We start from the raw sequence: 18,854 nt of genomic DNA, 5'->3' as shown, positions 1-18,854 counted from the left end.
TATGTTGTGAGGGATGCAGGTACACAGAGAAAGGGGGACCCTCATGTGATGTGGGGTCAGTATTTGGGTGTAGGAGTATGCTGGGGACAGTTGAGAACAGGACAAGGTCCCTAGTGAGGATTCTTTCTTAGCTGGGTCAGGGAAAGAGGCCTCTCTCTGTTGGGCACTGTTCCTTGCTTTGCATTCCTCTGGAGCCTTGATGACCCCAAGTCTCTTCTCAGCCTGTATCCTAGCTGGTAGGAATATGGGAAACTAGCAGGACTGGGGAAAGCACCCAGCCTCCCAAGGATGTTCAGCTTCTGAGCCCTGTGTCTGTGTCCCAGAAGAAGAACCCGAGGCTCTGCAAGAAAGCCTCTGTTCCTTCTTGTGCTTGGGCTGGGTGGCAAGACTCAGGTTCCTCCATGTCTTTAGTGGGAATTGCCTGGACCACTGCCACTGATTTTCAACCAAGAGAGAGCAGCTAGCTCATAGAGAGATTGTGGTCAGCCAGGTTGAGACCTTGCTTGCTTTGGGCCTTGGGACGCATGAGAAAGAAAGAAAGAACGAAAGAAAGAAAGAAAGAAAGAAAGAAAGAAAGAAAGAAAGAGAGAAAGAGAGAAAGAGAGGAAGAGAGAGAGAAAAAAGAGAGAGAGAGAGAAAGGGAGAAAAAAGGCAGGACGGGAGAGAGAGAGAGAGAGAGAGAGAGAGAGAGAGAGAGAGAGAGCAGTTCCCCTGCCCTCAACCTCCAAGACTTCTTGTTTGTCAAGAAGTGGCAATGGCCCCAGGTAGGATCTTGGTCTAGGCCTACCCCAGATACATTATTCAATCTTGGACCAGGGCACCTGCTCTGGTTTCAGTCTCTTTGTCCAGTGAATAGGAAGTGGGCAATTTGATTCTGTATCTGAGTCTCAGGGGAGTATCTGGCCTGGGGGACAGCCTTAAGGACATCCCATCTCTGGAGGTTCTTGGCCAGGAAGCCTAGACATCATAATCTCATGCCACCCTCTGCTCCGTACCCAGTGGCAGCCTTCCCAGTGGGCATCCTGCCCTCACATTCTCTCTATGGCCAACAGATACTTCCACATGTTGCCTGATTGCCCCTATTGGGGTGTGGGGTGTCGGGCCAATAAGTGCCCTTCATCAGTTCAGACTAGACAGAACATCTTGATACAGATGTCAAGGACAAGGTCACACAGCAAGGACAACAGAACTGTCTCCTCCATCCCCCCATACAATGCTTAGGTCAGGGATGTGGTATCAGACAGCCTCAGGGACGCCTTCAGTGGAGACTCGTCTTTCTCTGGCCCCAGTTCCAGAGACCATTTACTCCTCTTCAGAAAATTAGAGCAGAAAGGGTTCTGAGACGAAATCAAATCCTAAAATGGTAGGCTCAGTATTTAAGAATATTCCAGAGTTCTTAATCACAGCAGCTCAAATTCTTGGAATGCACAGTTGACAGAGTGTCTTCTGACCCTCTTACATTATGTGCGTTCCAGGAAGTAGGAAGGGCGTGCTCTAACAAAGTGCAGTGACCCTGTTAGGCTGTCTTTACCTGCTGGTATCTGGTCTGCCTGCCCAAGGTCAAAGTGCCCACCTGCCATCAGAAGGGCATAGATGGGGTCCCCACCACACCCCAAGGGCCCACCACACAGACTCTTGCACGGGGCTTCTCTCAGGCCTGCCTCCCACCCACTACTTCCTTCCCTGAGGAAGGCATTCCCTTGCCTAAGTTGCATGTTACTCAAGGCTTCCCACACCCCCAGAAAGCATTTGGCTGGGGAGAGACCCTCTCCCCCGGAGGGCGGAGGGCGGCTTCCTGAGGCTGCCACAATGATGAGAAAGCAGGGGGAGTTTATGTAGGCCTGGCACATCTGCCTGTGGGGAGTGCAGCAGTGCAGGAATCCAGGCCTCAGCCCAGCATCCTCCCCTGTCCAAGCTCCCATCACCCATAACCCAGGCTGCCAGAGGCAAGGTTGCCTTCAGTGTTGTCTTAGCTGTGCGGCCTGGGAAAAGTCACTTCCTCTCCCCGTTTTCTTCAGGATGATACTGAAGCGGTGTTTACCCCCATGGGATTGTGTGAGGAATCTCTAAGTTAGCATTTGCAAAGTGCTTCAAGCAGAGCCTAGCATTCAGGATTGCAGTATAAATGACAGTGAAGTGAGGTAAATCCGTACTGGGGGCTGCTACCTCCCTTTACCATGATCGATCCCCTACCAAGGCAGTGCCTAGCTGCTGTGGACAAAGGGGACAGGATGTAGAGAAAGGACTAAGCGATTCTGTGGGCTTAAATTCTATCCTTTCCACTTCCTTTCAGTGTGGATTCACCCATCTGAACCTCAGTTTCCTCCTCCGTAATGGGGATGCTGTTTTTGATGCCCAGGACTGGCATGTGGGAACCCCATCTGCATCCTCATGCATAATTTGGTCAACAGAGATGAAGTTAGATTAAAAACTATCCCCACTGGAAGTCCCCACACTTGGTCCACTTCTCTCTGCCCCATCCTTTAAGCACGTGCAGTGCACACACACACACACACTCACTCATGTGCACACGTGCGCGTGTACACACACAAGGCAAAACCATAAACAAGAGACTCCTCTAAGGTCCCTGATCCTTGGTTCCTACCCTGCTGGTAAATGGTGGGTGACTCAGGAGACAGTCAGTGGGCAGAAGGAAGTGGCTCTGTGGCTAAAAACAGACCAGAAGCTCACTCCGTTAGCCGGGAAGGCTGGGGCTGCCCCAGATCACTGTCCTCCAGGCCAGTACCAAGGTTGCCCAGTGTCACTTAGGTACAAGTCCTTCCTCCCTGCTCAGATGAGCTTCTCTACTTTCAGGGCTCTGTGCTTGCAGCTTGCTCACCCAGGAGTGTCCCCTCTCCACAGGATGGCTTTCTACATATAGTCCCTGTCACTGGCCACCGCCACCCCAAAAGAGCCCCCAAAGCCCGACTCCAGTTAACTGTGCTGCACACTGTCTCCTGCAGCTTCATGCTGGCTTCCCGAGGCCCCATTGTGAGGCGTTCACAGTTGTAGAGCCCATATAACTAAGTATCTTCACCTTAGGACACGGATTTGGGGGAAGGGTCTTGCCCTGTGTTTGCCCTGTTCACTCTTCCTCTTCGTTACCTCAGTAGGGCTGTGGTGAATGCTTACAAGTGAGTCATCCATCATTCACAATGAGCTGTCTCAAAGATCCCCAGGGACGCCCTGCCTCACTCAGCACCATCTAGGGTTTGTGGGTAAGAGCACGCGTTCGAAGTCTCTCCACTCACTGACTCAAAGCAGCTTTTATGCTCACCCTTTCCTCTGTCTGGATAGCCCTTCGCCACTACCCACAGGGCTCTCTTCCTTCTCGCTCCACCTCTGTCAAGCGTCTCGGATGAGTGTTTCCTGACCTCTGCTCCCTTCTCTCCCTGACAGCGCAGGCTAAGGTCACTGTGTTTTGCCCACTAGAAGAAGATCCCTGAGACCAGGGGCTTTGTCTATTCACTGCTGTCCCCTGCAACTGGAACTGTATGTGGAACACAGCAGAGGATCCTGAAATCGCCAAATATGGGCTCAGGAGCCTGCATCAGGCTCTGCCTGGGCATCTCATGTGACTTTGGCACTGATCTTGGGAAGCAGGTGTTGTCATTATCCCATTTTACAGACAGGATCGTGAGAGCAAGTAGGTAGGTTTGCACCTGGAGTCCTGAGACTATTACTTCCCTGTACACTTGAGGTATCTGAGTCCTTCTGATTTGCTGCTCTGTCTCTGCTAAAGCTGCTGGGTACAGCCTCCTCTGCTATCCCTGCCTCCGGTCTCTCCCATTGACTCAGCTGCCAAGCAGCAGTTACCAATCTACAGCCATCCTGTACCATCCTCTTCTGAGTTCAAGACTCTCTGTGGTTCCCTACTACCTTGAGATCCCTTGATTTTTCCCCCAAATTGTCTCCATCAGCATATTCAAAATCTTACTAGAATGGACTCAGGCAAGCTTGCTTTCAGGCCCTGTGTGGTGGTAGTGGTGTGTGTGCATGTTTGTTCTCTCTCTCTCTCTCTCTCTCTCTCTCTCTCTCTCTCTCTCTCTCTCCCACCACACTTTTCCCACTAGCCCAGAATGGCCTGCTCCTTTCGTGCCCTCACCTAAAGTGTTGTCACTCCTAGGAAGACGAGACTTCAAGATGATGAGTCCTTCCTGGTCCTGTGGTTTCCTGAGTTTTCTTCCAGCTTCTCCCAGCCTCCGCCCTACCTCTGGAGTCCCAGAGGCTATGGGCCTCCCCAGACACTGGCCCAGGAAGACTTCCCCCATGCTGCTCATGACACACATCCTAAGTTCACTGGGAAAGCCTGCGCCTCAGTTTCCTTACAATGAAATGCTAGATGGTTAACATGTGGACTTTCTCAAAACAGTGCTGGGGTTCAAGAAGTGCTTCCTCTCAGAGTGGGGAGGAGAAGCAGGTGCAGAGCAGCCCCCCTCCCCCCACCTCCCAGAACAACCCTGGCCTTGCTCCCTCTGGGCAGCCAAGCATGGGCTGCGTCTTTTCCCACCACTGCCTAGTTGGGTTCAAGGTGGCCAGAGGAATTCAAGGCCACTAGACTCAGACAGGAAAAGGCAACGTCACCAGTGCTGGTGTAATCCAAACCAGATGTGGCCTCGGTGGCTTCCAGACCCAGGGGGTGGTCACTGCGGGCCTGGCCCAGGCCCAGAGGCAGGAAATGGCCTTGGAGGAACACTCTCTGGGTTAGGCCCAGCTAGGAGGAGGGTCCACTGGAAGCTCTTAACCCTTCTCGGACCAAAGGGGTGCCCAAGCCCGGCTCCAGGAAGGTGCACATGCTGATAACCAGGAGGCACCCAATGCACCGTTGCTGAGACACACACTGTGCAGGACCAGTCATGCCCCTGAACTGGAAGAAGCAGGATCTACAATTCCTGGAGCCTGGGAAGCTCATAGCCTAGCATCCTGGGGATGGCGGGGTCCCAGGCCCAGCGCTCTGGCCTCAGACTACACTCAGGTCTGGCTCCAACTTGGCAGTCCTCGCTCAGCTGTAGACTGCTGCCTCCCTTAACCTAGATCTAGAGTACAGACTCCTTTCACCCAGCGACTGTCAGGGATAGAACTCTACTGAGAGCCATGGAGCTTGGGTCCCAGTGTCCAGAGAGGCAGATGCAGCTATGCAACAGGGCAAGGGCTTCAGCTCTGAGAGCACGCTGGGCAGGCTTTGAGAGATCAAAATGTCCTTATGAAGCAGGGCAAAGTGGCTCATGCCTTCAGTCTCAGCACTTGGGAGGGAGAGGCAGTCAGATCTCTTTGAGTTCAAAGCCAACCTGGTGAGTTCCAGGATAGCCAGGGCTACATAGTGAACCCCTGTCTTGGAGGGGGTAGAGAGGGGGACATCCCTATAAACCCTCATTCTCCAATCTATATTTCAGGTCTGTATTCTCTGCCCCCAGGGACCTGGGAAGCTCATGCCGACATGTTTCTGGGAGGAGAAGGGCAGCAGGGTAGATCTGGGGTTGCAGGGTGATTATCCCTGCCTATGGTTCTTGAGGGGCTTCTTGCCCAGGACATATTAACTAGCTGTGTGGCCTTGAACCTGTTCCCTCACCAGTGGAGTATGGTAGGTGGGCCTCAACTACCATGATGGCTACAGGAGTTGCAGAAGAAGGAAGAGCTAAAACTGTGATCAAGTTAGAGAGGAGGAAACGAGAGGTGTGGTGGCGCACGCCTTTAATCCCAGCACTCAGGAAGCAGAGGCAGGTAGAGCTCTGAGTTCTATAGAGTGAATTCCAGGACAGCTACGACTACACAGAGAAACCCTGTCTCTAAAAACTAAAAAGAAAAATTAATAAAATATAAAAAGGAAACGAAACGAGCTTGTTCTTGGAGTCAGGGTTCTAGTGCCAACTGTTGAAGTCTTTGGTTGGGAGGGGGTCTTCCCTATTGTGGCCTCAGTTTTCCCAGTTGGATCTGAGCCTTTGAGCCTTGGATCTCTGCTCAGGCTGAATCTCATCTCTTCCCTCTCCTCTCAGGGTGACTCACCCTCATCATCGTGCTGTGTGGCCAGATGCTCAGCCAGGGTGGGGTCAGTGAGGCAGAGAGGACCACTCAGTAGGAACCTAGGTCTGGCTGCTGGAGGTAGCAGTGTGTGACCCGGAGGCCTGCTGCCATTCACAGCCCAAACCCTGTTTTCAGGACTTTCCATTCCCAGTGCTGAGGTCATGCTTAGACACACTCAAGTCCCAAATCCCACACCCCATGTGGTACCTGCTGCTGGCAAGAGCAGAGCAGCAGGCAGGGCTGAGGAGTGAGGTGCCTGGCTCTGCAGTCATGGAGAGCAGGAGAAAGATGCACGTCACTGAGGTCTGAATCTGTGGACACACCTAAGGGTAGCAGGGCGGCAGCCACCACAGAAACAGCCTGATCAGTCTGAGTACTGATCCTGGTTCCCTGCAGCCTCTCAAACCTTCCTGAAATCAGCTTTTCCACCAGACAAAGGGTGCAGGCTGAGGACCTGGTGCTCACCACCTGTCACCGCTTCTGTCTGCCACTCTGGCAGCCCCACGCACGCACCAAGCTGTGTCACTTGGGGCTCAGTCACCTCTCAGTTAGAAAGTCTGCACACTGGTATGACTCGGCTCTACTCTGCTCACCAGGCTGCCCCTCGAGCAGATGGCCCCCGCCTGCATGGGAGGCCTAGATAAGGCCAGTGGGGAGCAGAAAACGGGGCTTATTGTAGCAGGCATCACTGGCCGTGTGATCTTTAGCCTTTCCTGGATGTCCTGTGTTCTGCTCCGACCTTATTCAATATTGAACTCACGGAGAGACTTTCTGAGCCGGTTTCAAGTTCCTTCCTTGCTCTGAGCCTACAGAATGTGGACAAGGACACCCCCAGCCCCATTTCTGCCATCTTACCCCCCCTTATCTCAATCTTACTGATGGTACAGCATCATCCTCTCCTCTCTGTGAAGTAGGTCTCATTCCTGTCTCACCACCTGACTCAGTTTCCCTCTGTGAGATACAAATCATATTCACCTCCTCATGATCCTCCAAAGAATAAGGAGTTAATCCATGTTGAGCCCACGACTAGGGTTCAGCATGGGCCACCCTGCACACTTCTCTTGTGACATCATCCCTCTCCTAGGAGAGGAAACTGAGGGACAGTGAGGAAGCCACTTGAACACAACTCATGTTTGGAAGTCTGGCTCCCAAGCCTACATCTGTGAACACCACACTATGCGTAGATGTGAAAACTCGGTGCCTGGCACATAGTAGGTGCACAATTAATGCAGTAATTTGTGATCTCACACGAGTGTGTGCACGTGCAGAGGGAAGGAGGCTGCCTCCAACCTGTGTATTTATTTACAAGGCAAGCTGAGAGAACAGGTTGAGGTCTGCCCCAATGGCTTCACACTCCTCATGGGCCAGTTCATCCTGTTATTTGGGGGTTGTGAATGCCCCTGGGATGGGCACAGAGTAGCCAGGCTGGGAAGACTCAGTCCTCAAGTAAACTTGGGGGGTGGGGGTTAGTCTCATGCCTCCCAGGCCTCTCCCCACTACCACCACCATCACCACTCCATGCCTGGGCCGGCTTTCTCTCACAGAGTTCCTGTGTGTTGGTGGTCACAAAAACAGAAGGTGGGGGCCAGGAGACCAGATGGCGTGTGCGAGGCTCTATCTGTTGGGAGTGTGAGGCAGGGCACAGAGGTCCTCTCACACAAAGCCTTCTCTGTCTCCCCCGGCAGCTGGACTGCATTCTTATCCTGCTAGAAGCTTCCATCCACCACCACAACCCACCCGCTGGACCCCCAGCTCCCGCTCCAGGCAAGGGCGCCTCAGGTGGGGCAAAGAAGAGGCTACAGGGCAGCAGTTCAAAGCGGGAAGCTAGGGAGAGACTAGGGAATGGCCTGGCTGTCCTTGGAGTCTGGGTGGGGCTGACAGGCCACAGCCCTGCTGAGGAGGCGGTAGCGAGACAAGACGGATTCCAGGCCACACTCCGTGTTCACAGAGGGGAAGCGGTATCTCCTAGACCTGCGGAGCCTCAAGCCTCTGGGCCTGGTGCAGCTTTGTCCTGACCAGCCTGCTCTAGAGATCTGGCCGGCTCTCTCTGGCCTTCTGAGCTGTGTGGTTGCGGCCTTGACCACTGTGCAGCTGCATCCAGGCTTAGTTGCTCCTGGGGTTCAGACCCCCAGAGCCATCAGTGCCCCGGAGCTACTGATCTTCTTGAAGCGGTTGGCTGCGCTGACAGCAATGAAGTTTTTCTGGGGGACAAGAGAGGAATCACGGTCAGTACTCTGGTAGGAGGGAACCTGGGGGATGGTCAAGCGTCCTTCTGAGTTTCCCCTTCTGGCCTGAGAGAAGGCTTAGCAGACAACAGTGCTTATAGCCAAGCCAGAGCCCAGTCCCTGGGAGCCAGAAGGACAGAGTGGATGCTTATGGTTGTCCTCTGACCTCTAGGCCATGGCCTGAGTTTGTCTTCTGTACCTTCCGTATACATACATACAATAAATAAATAAAATAAGTAAACAGTAAACAAATGTAAGATAAAAAATTTAGAAGACTTTTTAAAAGATCTCCCCATCATTATAGGAGGGCCAGAGACCAGGAGAAACAGAGAACCTACCCAACTATAAAAAGTGCCATGACACTGGTCCAAACAAAAGAAGCCCCTCATCCCAACTCATGAGTCCCTCCCTCTACAGCAGCCATTCTCAGCCCTTTGGGGGGGGTCACACGATCCTTTCACAGGGGTCACCTAAGACCATTCTGGATATTAGACATTTACATTATGATTCATGGCATAGCAAAACTACAGCCGTGAAGTAGCAGCAAAAGTAATTTTAAGGTTGGAGGTCACTACAACATGAGGAAGTGAGGTAAAGGGGCGCAGCCTCAGGAAGGCTGAGAGCCAGGTGACCTCTCTTCTATTCCAGACATAAAGCCTGCTGCCTGAGGCTCACGCTCACCATCCAGGTTCTGTGCCGAGGCTTCACACTCCCCCTCTCCCCCCTCTCTCCTTGAGGTTTTGATTCACCTGTTTATCCTCACTGGGTCCCCCCAACACCCTGTTTGAAGGTGTGACCCCTCCCTGGCACTCTGACCATCCCCTTAAGAACTCTCCATCTTCACTGAAAGCTAAGTCCACAAGACCCCGACTCCTGCCTCCTGTCTCCACCGTAGCGGAGGAGCATTTAGGAGTAACAGCTGTTCCTTAACTATTTGGGAAATGAGAGAGGAGACTTGCGATTGGGTCACAGATGCTTTCCTGAGCCCGAGCTCTAGATTAACGATCCTCCCCTGGCAGGCAGGATGGGTGAACAACTCCAGTTTAGAGTGGGAGCTAGCCCAGGATCCAGGGGAAAGCCCATGTTTCCCAGACAAGGCCAGGCCCTGTCAACAGAGACTGGCAAGACTGGAGTTGGCAATGAAGCTCTCCCACCTCTCAGCCGCCCTCCTTCTGCTCCAGGTCTCATACCTTCCAACGCCTCTTCATGAGGTATTTCTTAAGCAGGATCTGGGACTTGAGGCGGCGGTTGCAGCGTTTGGCTTTTTCTGCCAGGTTGTTGAGCCAGGGGTGGGCGAGGCATTGCTCGGCACTCATTCTGGCGCTGTGGAGAGGGCAGTGTGGTGAGGCCAGGCCCGTGCTAGGCCCACTTGGCCCCGGGCATGAACTCTGTCCTAGAACGTACAGGGACCCCAGCCTGGGCGAGTCTTACCTCTGGTCCTTCATGATAAGATTGGAAACGAAGTCTTTGGCCTCGGCTGACACAGCTTCAAAGGTCTCCTCATCAAAGTACCAGTTGGCAGACAGGACATTGTTTAGAGTCTCCGTGTCATTGTCTCCCAGGAAGGGAGAGAGGCCACTCAGTCTGGAGGGAAGGAGAGCAGAGCAAGAGAGTGAGGCAGCAGCTGCTAAGGATGGGCCAGAGCCTAGAAGGCAGCTCGCGTTGGAAAGACCCGGGGCTTCCAGAGAGGGACAGACCTGGGTTTGAATCTGGCTGGGTGACTTTGGGCAAGTCACTTCCCCTCTCTGAGCCTCACTCTTCTCATCTGTAAAATGGGCATAATCACCCCAGCTTCCCAGGGTTACAGTGAAGATGAGGAACAGTAAGTGTGAAACAAAGTGAGCACCCACAAAGAAGATATCCACTGTCCCTCTGTGCCCACCCAGGACATGGGGAATCTGCTATCCAGAATCTGCCTCAGGGTGGGATGTTGTACTTTTAGGTGATCTTAGTATTTTCATATATAAAACAGGTATAAAGTCCCCCTTTCTGGTTCTCCCTAGCATTCACCAAAAAAATAGACCCAGGCTGAAGGATCAGGAAGGTAGGACCACCTCAGCAGAACCCCAAGGCCAGTTTTGTCCTCTTCTACCCATCCCTGCGCCCTTGCTGACTGTGGCCACCACCTTCCCCAGGGCTCACAGCATGTAGGTGATCACCCCAAGGCTCCACATGTCTGTCTTGTCAGAGATCTGGTCATAGTTCACCACCTCGGGTGACAGGAACTCCGGGGTCCCAAAATTCACCTTCAGCTTCTCATTGGGGTTATACCTGGGGGTGAGGTTGAGAGTTCAAGGCCCCAGCGGCCAGCAGAGACATCCCGCCCCTTCTCCATCCCACCTCTAGGCCCTGCCCTCCTACACACCCATCTGGTACCTCCTTGCCAGGCCAAAGTCAATTATCTTCACCAAGTGCCCAGTGGTATTCACACACAGGATATTCTCTGGCTGAGGAGACAGGGATGGCCTGGGTTGGCCTCTGACGCAGCTCACCCTCCTCCCTGACCCCGCCCAGCTCCACCATGGCCCCTTGCTGGGGCCCCACACATCCGAGTGGGTCCTTAGGTAGTACTCAGGGGCCCATCACGCCTGCCCTGTGAGGAACCTGTCTCAAAGCACAGGGCTACCCAGTATGCTCAGGTGGAATCTGAGGGTGGAGAAACTGAGGCCAGCAGATAGGCCATGTGCCCTGGCTGGAGGCCAGGCAGGACTGCTCTCGGGAACTGGAGAGCCAGGGCCTGAGTGGGTAAGGTAACAAGGAGGCCTCTAGACAACACTGTTTCTGCCGATCTCAGCAGGGCAGTGCCTGCCTCCCACGGGCAAACCCTTCTTTGAAAGCCACACACTTGAAGGCAGAGTCCTTTTTCCCAGGACCTTGCGTTTCAATTAGGGACCCTACTCTATTCCCCCACCTCAAAAAAATCAGCTTTCACAAGGAACCTCTGATGTCTCCCCATGGAGCCTTCCAGCCAGCCTAATTCCTCAGGGACCCCCGTGTCCCTGTAACTCAGGAGTCACCTCTGACTTTTTTCTAGCCCACTCCCCGGGCATCTTCAGTCCGGCACTCATTTTCCAAAGCACACGCCTCTCGGTCCCACAAGCTCTCGCCCAGCTTCTCCCTACCTCGGCTTCCTGAGGTCCCTGCTCCACTCAGGTCCCCCTGAAAACTATCTCTCTCCTGTGTTTGTCCTCATAGCGACCTGCAGGAGCCACTGGGAGACTGTCATGCCCTCTCGGAACATGACACTGAGCAAAGCCAGAAGCTGTTGGATGCCCCACCCACTGCCCTAACTCCACCGGACAAGTGTCCGTTTTCCCATCTTCTCCCTCTGCGCATCCTGGATACTCTCTTGTACCTTTCACAGCCTTTTTAAAAATGGGTTTCATTTATTTGGACACTGTAGGATGGACAGGGGACATGTTCATCCTAGTCCCACACAAGTCCTGAAGCAGGGACTTGGTAACTGTGTGTTAGGTGAACGAATGAACGAACGAATGCAGGTACCCACTCTGTGCTGATAGAGCTTATTAACATTCCAGCTCAATGTTCACTAACATCCACCACGGGGACAGAAGATACCTGGTGTCCCCTCTTCCCATTCTACGCCCTAGGAAGGTTTCTAAGCTCCCAGCAGCCACTAGTACTGACGGAAGTAAGTATACTGTGTAAAATCTACTGACTGTACTTAGCCAGCTGTGTGCAAGGGATTGTGTCAGCTCAGGACGTAAAAGTCCCCTTGCAGAATTCATCACTAGTGCCTGTCTCCTGTGCATGGCATTGAGGCTTCTCAGTGAGCTCCATGGCAGTGTCCCAGAACACCGGCTGCTATGAAGTGGACCCTCAACAACACCAGGTTCTCATTTTGAGTAATGCCCACCGGCAGTACCTGTCTCAGGCCAACCTGGAGGTCGGTGCTGTATGACACCAGCAGCTGGAGTGCAGCAAACACCGGACTGTAAGCTCCAAGGAAGCTGAGACTGAGGGACTCCTCTCTCCACCCCACCCTCCCCTCTCTGTCCCTTGCACTTGGCCAGCACTCAGGATACACTGAATAGGCTGAGAGTGGGGAATGAGAGAAGCTAGAGAACGATGAGCCTGTGACAACGGCCATTCCAGAAGGCCTCAGCCCACCTTGAGGTCCAGGTGCAGGACCCTCATCTTGTGCATGAAGAGTATTCCGTCGCAGATCTGCCTGACGAACACCATGGTGTCCACTTCGGTCAGTTGGTAGTCCTCATCCACGATCCTCTCAAAGAGCTCGCCGCCCTCGATGCTGTGTGCACAGACCCCTCTGCAGCCTGGCTCTGGGCTGCTGGCCCTGCCGCCCAGCCCCAACTCCCTGGTGGACACTTACTACTCCATGAACAGGATGATCTCGTGAGAGGTCTCGATGGCTGAGTACAGCTGGATCAGATTGCGGTGGTTGAGCTGGTTCATGACCTCAATCTCCAGCAACACCATTTCCTGAGGAGCAGGGAAGTCAGGAGGACCCACTGGGCACTGACACCACCTCCAACCTCCTCCCCGCTGCCTCCTTGCTTTTGTCGCTCTCTCCCTGTAACCTCACCCTGAGTACCTGCTGCAGAACTATGACTGTGCTGTAGTTAGGTGGGATCAGTTCTCAAAGCCAAATGTGGTAGTACATGCTTGTATTCCCAGAACCCAGGAGGCAGAGGCAGGAGGGTCAAGAGTTCAAGACCCGCCTAGATCACACTATAAGACCCTGTTCAACCCCACCCCTAAAGTGGGATTGGTTCTCAAATACAGAGCAGCCATCTTTGCCGTTTCCCTTTGGGGGAATCTAAGAAAGCCCCAAATTTATCATATGCTGAGTAAGTCCTTGGTACAATCCTTCTCTGTGATTGACTCACCTAGAGCCATCAGAGAGGGAGAGAGAGAGAGAGAGAGAGAGAGAGAGAGAGAGAGAGAGAGAGGCCTTCACCCAAACATTAGGGACAAAGAGCTAGGAGCAATCATCTGTCTGCCATCAGTCTAGCAGTCTGTCATTAAGGCCTTTGTCACAGTTCCACCCTAAGCTAGATTAGAAACCCAGCCAACCCATTACCCCCTCTTTCTATGCTAAACAACTGTCACTTGTAACTTTCAGCAAGTGTGCAGATCAGAAGTCTCATTGGTGGGCTGATATAAGCTATGGTAGGAATATTTACACCATGAAATTGGCACGTGATATTCATCGGGCCTCTCCTGTGCCCGCTTCCCGGGGCAGCCGTTAAACTCCAGGCATCAGTGCGAGACCATCCAGCCGCATCTCTGCCCTTCATCCCACTCAGCTCACGCTTTGCCTACCACATCTAACATGGTCCCTCTGACCAAACTCCCCGCCGCTGTCCTGCTTCTCTTTCTTCCTGTCACCTCTCAGAACTGGTGTCATGCTCTTCATTTTGCTCCATCCTTTGGTCATCTATCTGTCCCTATACCCTGATGCGCTGGTCCCATGAGGTTGGGGGTGGGGGATTTTTTCAGTCCTGTGACATCCCTCTGGCACCTGGTACGGTGGGAGGCAAAGAAGAACTGCTCAGTGATCAATGAACCAGCAGCTGGCTCCAATTAGCTCACACAGCACACGGTTGTGTGAGTTATCACAGGACACTGAGCAGTCATGCTGAACCAGGGAAGAACAGTCAAAATACAGATCTGAGGCTGGGGGTGTAGCTCAGTTGGTAGGGTGCTTTGCCTAGCATGCAGAAGGTCCTGAGTTCAATTCCCAGAAGTGGATATAGTGGCCAACACTGCAACCCCAACACTCGGGAAGCAGAAGCAGGAGAATCTGGCGTTCAGGGTCATCGTCTGCTTCAAAGTGAGCTCAAGGTCACTCTGGAATACAGGAGCCCTTTCTCAATCAATCAGTCAAGTAAATAAGTAAAAGATCTACGCAGAAGAGCAAGATAGAGCCACACAGAAAACGCAGCCCTTCCAGCTGGGCTCGGAGCTAGCAGCCATGTTCCCCAGTGCTCCTGAGCTGCACAGAGGGCCCAGAAGGGAGAGTCCCAGGGAAGTGGGATGTGTGGTTTATAGCTACAGACACCAGGCTCCTGTAACAGGCTGTTTGTCCATCCTTCTCTCTGTGTGACACAAGCTTTTCACACCAGGGTCCCAGCCTAGCACTGTAGGTAGCTGGAGATAAGAGATGTCTATTCCGAGAACGTCTCTCGGCATTACCCCTCTACCTTGTCCTTGGGAGTCTGTTTCTTGATGACCTTGGCAGCCAGCTTGAGGCCTGTGGCTCTCTCTGTGCAGGTGCACACAGCTCCAAACTTGCCACTAGAATGGTAAGAAGTTGGAAGTGAGGGTACTTCCCAGACCCAGGGGTCAGCAAAGACCTATGCTCCCTTCTCCTCCTGACACAGGCCTGATGGTGACTCTGGCTGCTTCTCTGAAAGATGTGACCACTCACCCCACCAGCCCCTACTCCCTCCTGATGCAAAGGCTGCTCTACCAAGATGATGGCTGGACAGCATGGAGCAAAGAGGAACAGGCTAGAAATAGCCAAAGGGTCATCTAGAAACTGACCATAGTCACTGCACTTTGGGAGACCGAATGGATAGCATGTGTGACCACACAGAAGCAAGTGCAAGCATGTAGGCCATGTCCTAGGGGGTGTGTCTGGGCCAAGGGGGCTCGATGCTCCCCCATACATGGTTCCAAGCTTGGCTCACTGTCTCACCCTCCCAATGCCTCCTTTGAGTTCATGCTGAATTCACTGTTGACATTTCCGGTCCTCAGCTCCACGATCCTGTGTGGGAAGGGGGCTGGGGGTGGCGGACAATCATCTAAGAAGACAGAGTTGAGCTGTTAGTTAAGGGTGAGGACTTCTGGGAAATGTCTTTAACATCACTGCCTCCTGCCTTATCTGCCCCACCCTCCAAGAAAAATTGAGTTCACCGAGTGATGCCCGGGGAACATCTGGTCAACAGAACTATCAGACCCACCCACTTCTAGTTCTGCTGTGTACACCCAAAATGGCCTTAGACATCTGTCTCCAACAATGGAGAGTCAGGTTCTCTGCAGAATGATAAGACAATGATACAAGCTATAGGGGGAGTGGGGTTGTTTTCATTAAAAACAGCCAAACACCCGAACAAGCCCACACAGCAGCTGTGAAGTGCAATCCCAGACAGTGGGACTGCTGTGTCTGAATGACGGTGTGGGTGGAGACACTTGCTGGCCACCTGATTACACACCACGGTGGGGGTGCCCAGGGACACAGCAGTTCGATGGTGAGACACCGCCACCTAGTGGGAATTGTGAGAATAGCGGGCTCCGAAGGCCAGCGGGCTGACTCATCGGAATGGAAACCTTTAAAAATAGTCAGAAGCGGCAGGGAAGCCACTCTGGTGATAAATCAGACGGCCCTTGGAGGTGGTTCAGGTCCTGTCATGCCAAGGATGTGATCTCTGGGCGGGCCGGAGGTCTCTGGAGCCGCGGGGGCAGGAGGCAGGGCCCCTGGCCACCGCCCAGCCGCCAGGTCCTCCCACCCTGTCTGAGTGGCACTCTGCCGCGAGCCAGGCAGACTGGCCGGTCTCCCAGGGCACCTCAGCCTGGAGGAGGGGGTGTCAGGACACTCTGGGCTCTCCTGACCCTATGTCACCCTACCCCCAGCCCAACTGCACCCCTGCTGGGATCCCCTCACTCCTCCTACCGCTCAAGCTTGCTCTCCCACCGCCCCAAGCCTTTCTTTCAGTACCAGTGAAATGTTGTCTCAGCTTCTCTGGCCACTGGTCCCTCGCACAAACACCTGTACAGCTGTGGCTTCCTGACACTCTGCCCTCCACCAATCCTTTTCAAAGCAACTGAATGGAACCTTTCCTCAGACAGAGCCCAGACTCCACTTAGCAGCAAGTTTGTGTTGTTACACTTATCTGTGTGGTTTTCTTTTTCTTTTTCTTTTTCTTTTTCTTTTTCTTTTTAATCCCATGTTAACCAAAGTAGAAGAAAATCAAAAGTGGGGTTATGAGTCAAACGGTCTTCACCACCTTTAAACATTTTGTTTCCCTTTCTCATGTCTATCAGAGAGAAATACTACCTAGTGCCCTGTGACATTTGGATCAAGGAGCCTGGAGGAGGCATGGATCAGGGTAATTTAGCCCCCTGTATAAGAAAGGATACCCGGGACTACTTTATCCCTTCCCTCCCCCATCCCAGGACACTCTAACCACAGTCTGCCCCTACCTACCCAGAATTTGGAAGCAGTCTTCCTCCCTGGCAGTGGGACAGAGGGCCTGCCCCACCTCTGCTCTCTCTGAGGGAACAGCCTGGAACTCGATCCTCTGGGAGGTGTCCCCTTGCACCTTAGCCTGCCCAGCCTGGCCTGGGGCTTTCTCTGTCTCTTCTTTCTCTGCCAGGGTGCTCTTCCCTCCTTCTGCCTTGGCTGGACCAGGATCTTGGGGGTCAGGGGTTACAGACACCCCTGCAAAGATGAGGTCTGTTGTCTCGCTTAGGGGCTTCACAGCCTGTGTCTTCTCAGAGCTGGAAGGCAAGAAGTGAGACACCTCAGGCAGGTTCGAGGCTTCCAGACCAAACTTGACAGTTATTTTGTCCACATCAAGGACCAACTCTCAACACAGGGAAGAACCTCTGACAGAACCTGGCTGTTATGATGTGGTTAATCACACGGGGCTGACAGGAAGCTATAAGGCTCTCGAGTCATTTAAAAAGAAATGTTGCCATGTAACTGCCGGTAATGTGTTGCTGTGACTGGTGTGAGAAGTGTCACTGTTGTATCTGCAATCGTGTGTGTTCAGTTGTGCATAACCGATTGCATCAGCTTATGAATGAATTGTTAGTCTTTTTATATTAAATTAAGAAGGCTACACTCCAGTTCACCACTGCACACTCGTGAAACAAACACCCAGAAGCCTAGTGGAAACAAACAAACAAACATGTAGCCTGGCTGGTCTTTGGCGACATCCCCTGTCTGACATTCTGTTCTTTGAATGAAGGTAATATCATTTCTTCTGGGATAGGGTGGTAGAGTGGGCACCTGGGCCAGAACTACCAACCCCAGCACGAGATCTGGTAATATCCAGTACTCAAGCCAGGGCCGATAAGTCTGGAAAAAGGAGCCACGGGGCCTCTCCCTCCCCAAGCAGGGCCATTCACCAGGAGATGATGGCAGGGCAGCTAGGGCTGTGCAGGAAGGCAGGGGAGCCCCTTCTTCCAGCTTCGCGGCATTCTGCTGCCTTCTTGCCTGCCTTGGCCTCTCCAGATTCCTGGTCTCCCGAGGGTGTTTGCTTGGCATCCAGCTTCTGGATGCTGGCATCGGCTGTGGTAGTGGGCTGGGGCAAGGCTGCAGGGGGCCCTGCACTGCCTTCAGCAGGCCCCCCACCTCCATCCCCCTCTCCTGAAGGGCCCTGGCTGCTGGCTGAAGCTAAGGCCGTGTCAACTGTTTTCTCTGGGCCAGGGGCTTCGGTGGAATCTTTGTTCAGGGAGGGTGGATCTGGATTTTTCTTTGGATCCGGTGCACCAGGATCTTTCTTCGTGTTAGGGGGAGCCAGGTCTTTCTCTGTGACTGGGGGGATGGGTTCTTTCTCTGAAGCTGGAGGTCCATCGCCTGAAGCACCTTTAGGTGTCTGTTCTGCAAAGGAGGGGGGACATCCATCAGCATCCCCTCCTTTCTTCCACAGGACAAGCGGGGCAGACACCTGCTCTGGGTCCCTATCCAATGCCTGTCCCTCCAAGTCTCTGAAGCCGCTTGGTGACAAACTTGTCAGGAGCTTCGGGGCTCTGAACCAGCTTCTCCCCCTCTGGACGGGCTTTGCTGCCCTCCCCTCAGTCCGTGCATACTAGCTCTAAAGTGAACCCCCAACAGCCATTGATGGAGCCGTCCCATCTCCCCTCCAGCAAAGGCTTCATGCAGGCGCTGGACCCAGCCCAACTCCACCCACAGATTATCCCCATTCCCAAATCCCTCATGCACCTAAGCAGAGAGCCTTGGGCACAGACTTCCCTGTGAGAAGCCTGCCCAATTCCTGGCTTCAAAAACATCCCTTCTGAAGCTCCTCCCTCCAGTCTCCTGCCCCGGGTTGGCACCTGTTGACAGGCTCTGGATTCCCAGCTCAACTGCTCCGTTTTCTGTAGCCATGAGGTAGGTAGGCGTGTGCTTCTGCTTGTCTAACTCAAGTCTTTCTAGCTGCAGAAAGAGGAGTGAAGTGTATCAGGTTGTCAGATTGCCCCCTCTTTTCCAGCTGTGGAGAGAGTAGGCCAAGGCCAGTCAACTGAGAGGAGAGATGTACCTGGATAGAGAGGGGCAACCTGGTGGCCGGCAGTCTGCTGCAGCTACTCAGGCTCAATCCTGGGGTGGTTGTAAGGGATTGGGCCCGGTGGGCAGAGGCGGAGGCAGGGGCGTGGGCAGCGGAGGCGGAGACTAAGAGGAGGATCTTTGACACCAGGGGCCATGCAGTGCGGGTTGCCACCACCTGTCACTCTTGGCCCCTGTTCAGAGGACACGGCATTCTTCCCACGGCCTGACATGGGGTAGAATGGCGTTGGAACCATTAGGAAGAAAAAGGGAGGGGGCATTTGGGCCCTGGGGAGCAGGCTGTGGCCAGGATAAAGAAAGGGGCTTCAAGAAGAGGGGCCTTTGGGCAG

The 18,854-nt window shown here is 53.4% G+C and overlaps 1 protein-coding gene across 2 annotated transcripts; it reads right to left on the bottom strand.

Moving 5' to 3' along the window:
* Positions 1–5,724: 5,724 nt before the first annotated feature.
* On the bottom strand, positions 5,725–18,600 carry Mylk2 (myosin light chain kinase 2). 2 transcript variants are annotated; one of them, XM_076929997.1, is made up of 13 exons: positions 18,500–18,600; positions 18,297–18,396; positions 17,367–17,841; positions 16,441–16,733; positions 14,932–15,037; positions 14,435–14,528; positions 12,601–12,710; positions 12,378–12,519; positions 10,623–10,693; positions 10,389–10,517; positions 9,678–9,830; positions 9,437–9,569; positions 5,725–8,222 (listed from the first exon to the last, which is right to left on the bottom strand). In XM_076929997.1, exons 2-13 carry the CDS (start codon positions 18,346–18,348, stop codon positions 8,142–8,144), a joined length of 1,839 nt encoding a protein of 612 aa, XP_076786112.1. In that variant the 5' UTR covers positions 18,349–18,396; positions 18,500–18,600; the 3' UTR covers positions 5,725–8,141. The 2 variants fall into 2 exon arrangements, 1 of the variants encoding a protein (XP_076786112.1); XR_013108912.1 differs by lacking the exon at positions 5,725–8,222 and adding an exon at positions 9,944–10,037.
* Positions 18,601–18,854: the final 254 nt, after the last annotated feature.

This window comes from Arvicanthis niloticus, chromosome 2 (assembly GCF_011762505.2).
Source record: "Arvicanthis niloticus isolate mArvNil1 chromosome 2, mArvNil1.pat.X, whole genome shotgun sequence".
Lineage (NCBI taxonomy): Eukaryota > Metazoa > Chordata > Mammalia > Rodentia > Muridae > Arvicanthis > Arvicanthis niloticus.
This window is presented reverse-complemented; position numbering and strand designations above follow the sequence as displayed.

What these genes read in the sequence shown, in the direction of transcription:
- Mylk2 (XM_076929997.1), bottom strand. Translation starts at nt 18,348, where the DNA reads ATGGCTACAGAAAACGGAGCAGTTGAGCTGGGAATCCAGAGCCTGTCA. An exon ending in GACTTTGGCCTGGCAAGGAG is followed by an intron (nt 10,518 to 10,622) that starts GTACCAGATGGG and finishes CCTCACCCCCAG; the next exon opens with GTATAACCCCAATGAGAAGC. An exon ending in TCATGAAGAGGCGTTGGAAG is followed by an intron (nt 8,223 to 9,436) that starts GTATGAGACCTG and finishes CTTGTCCCCCAG; the next exon opens with AAAAACTTCATTGCTGTCAG.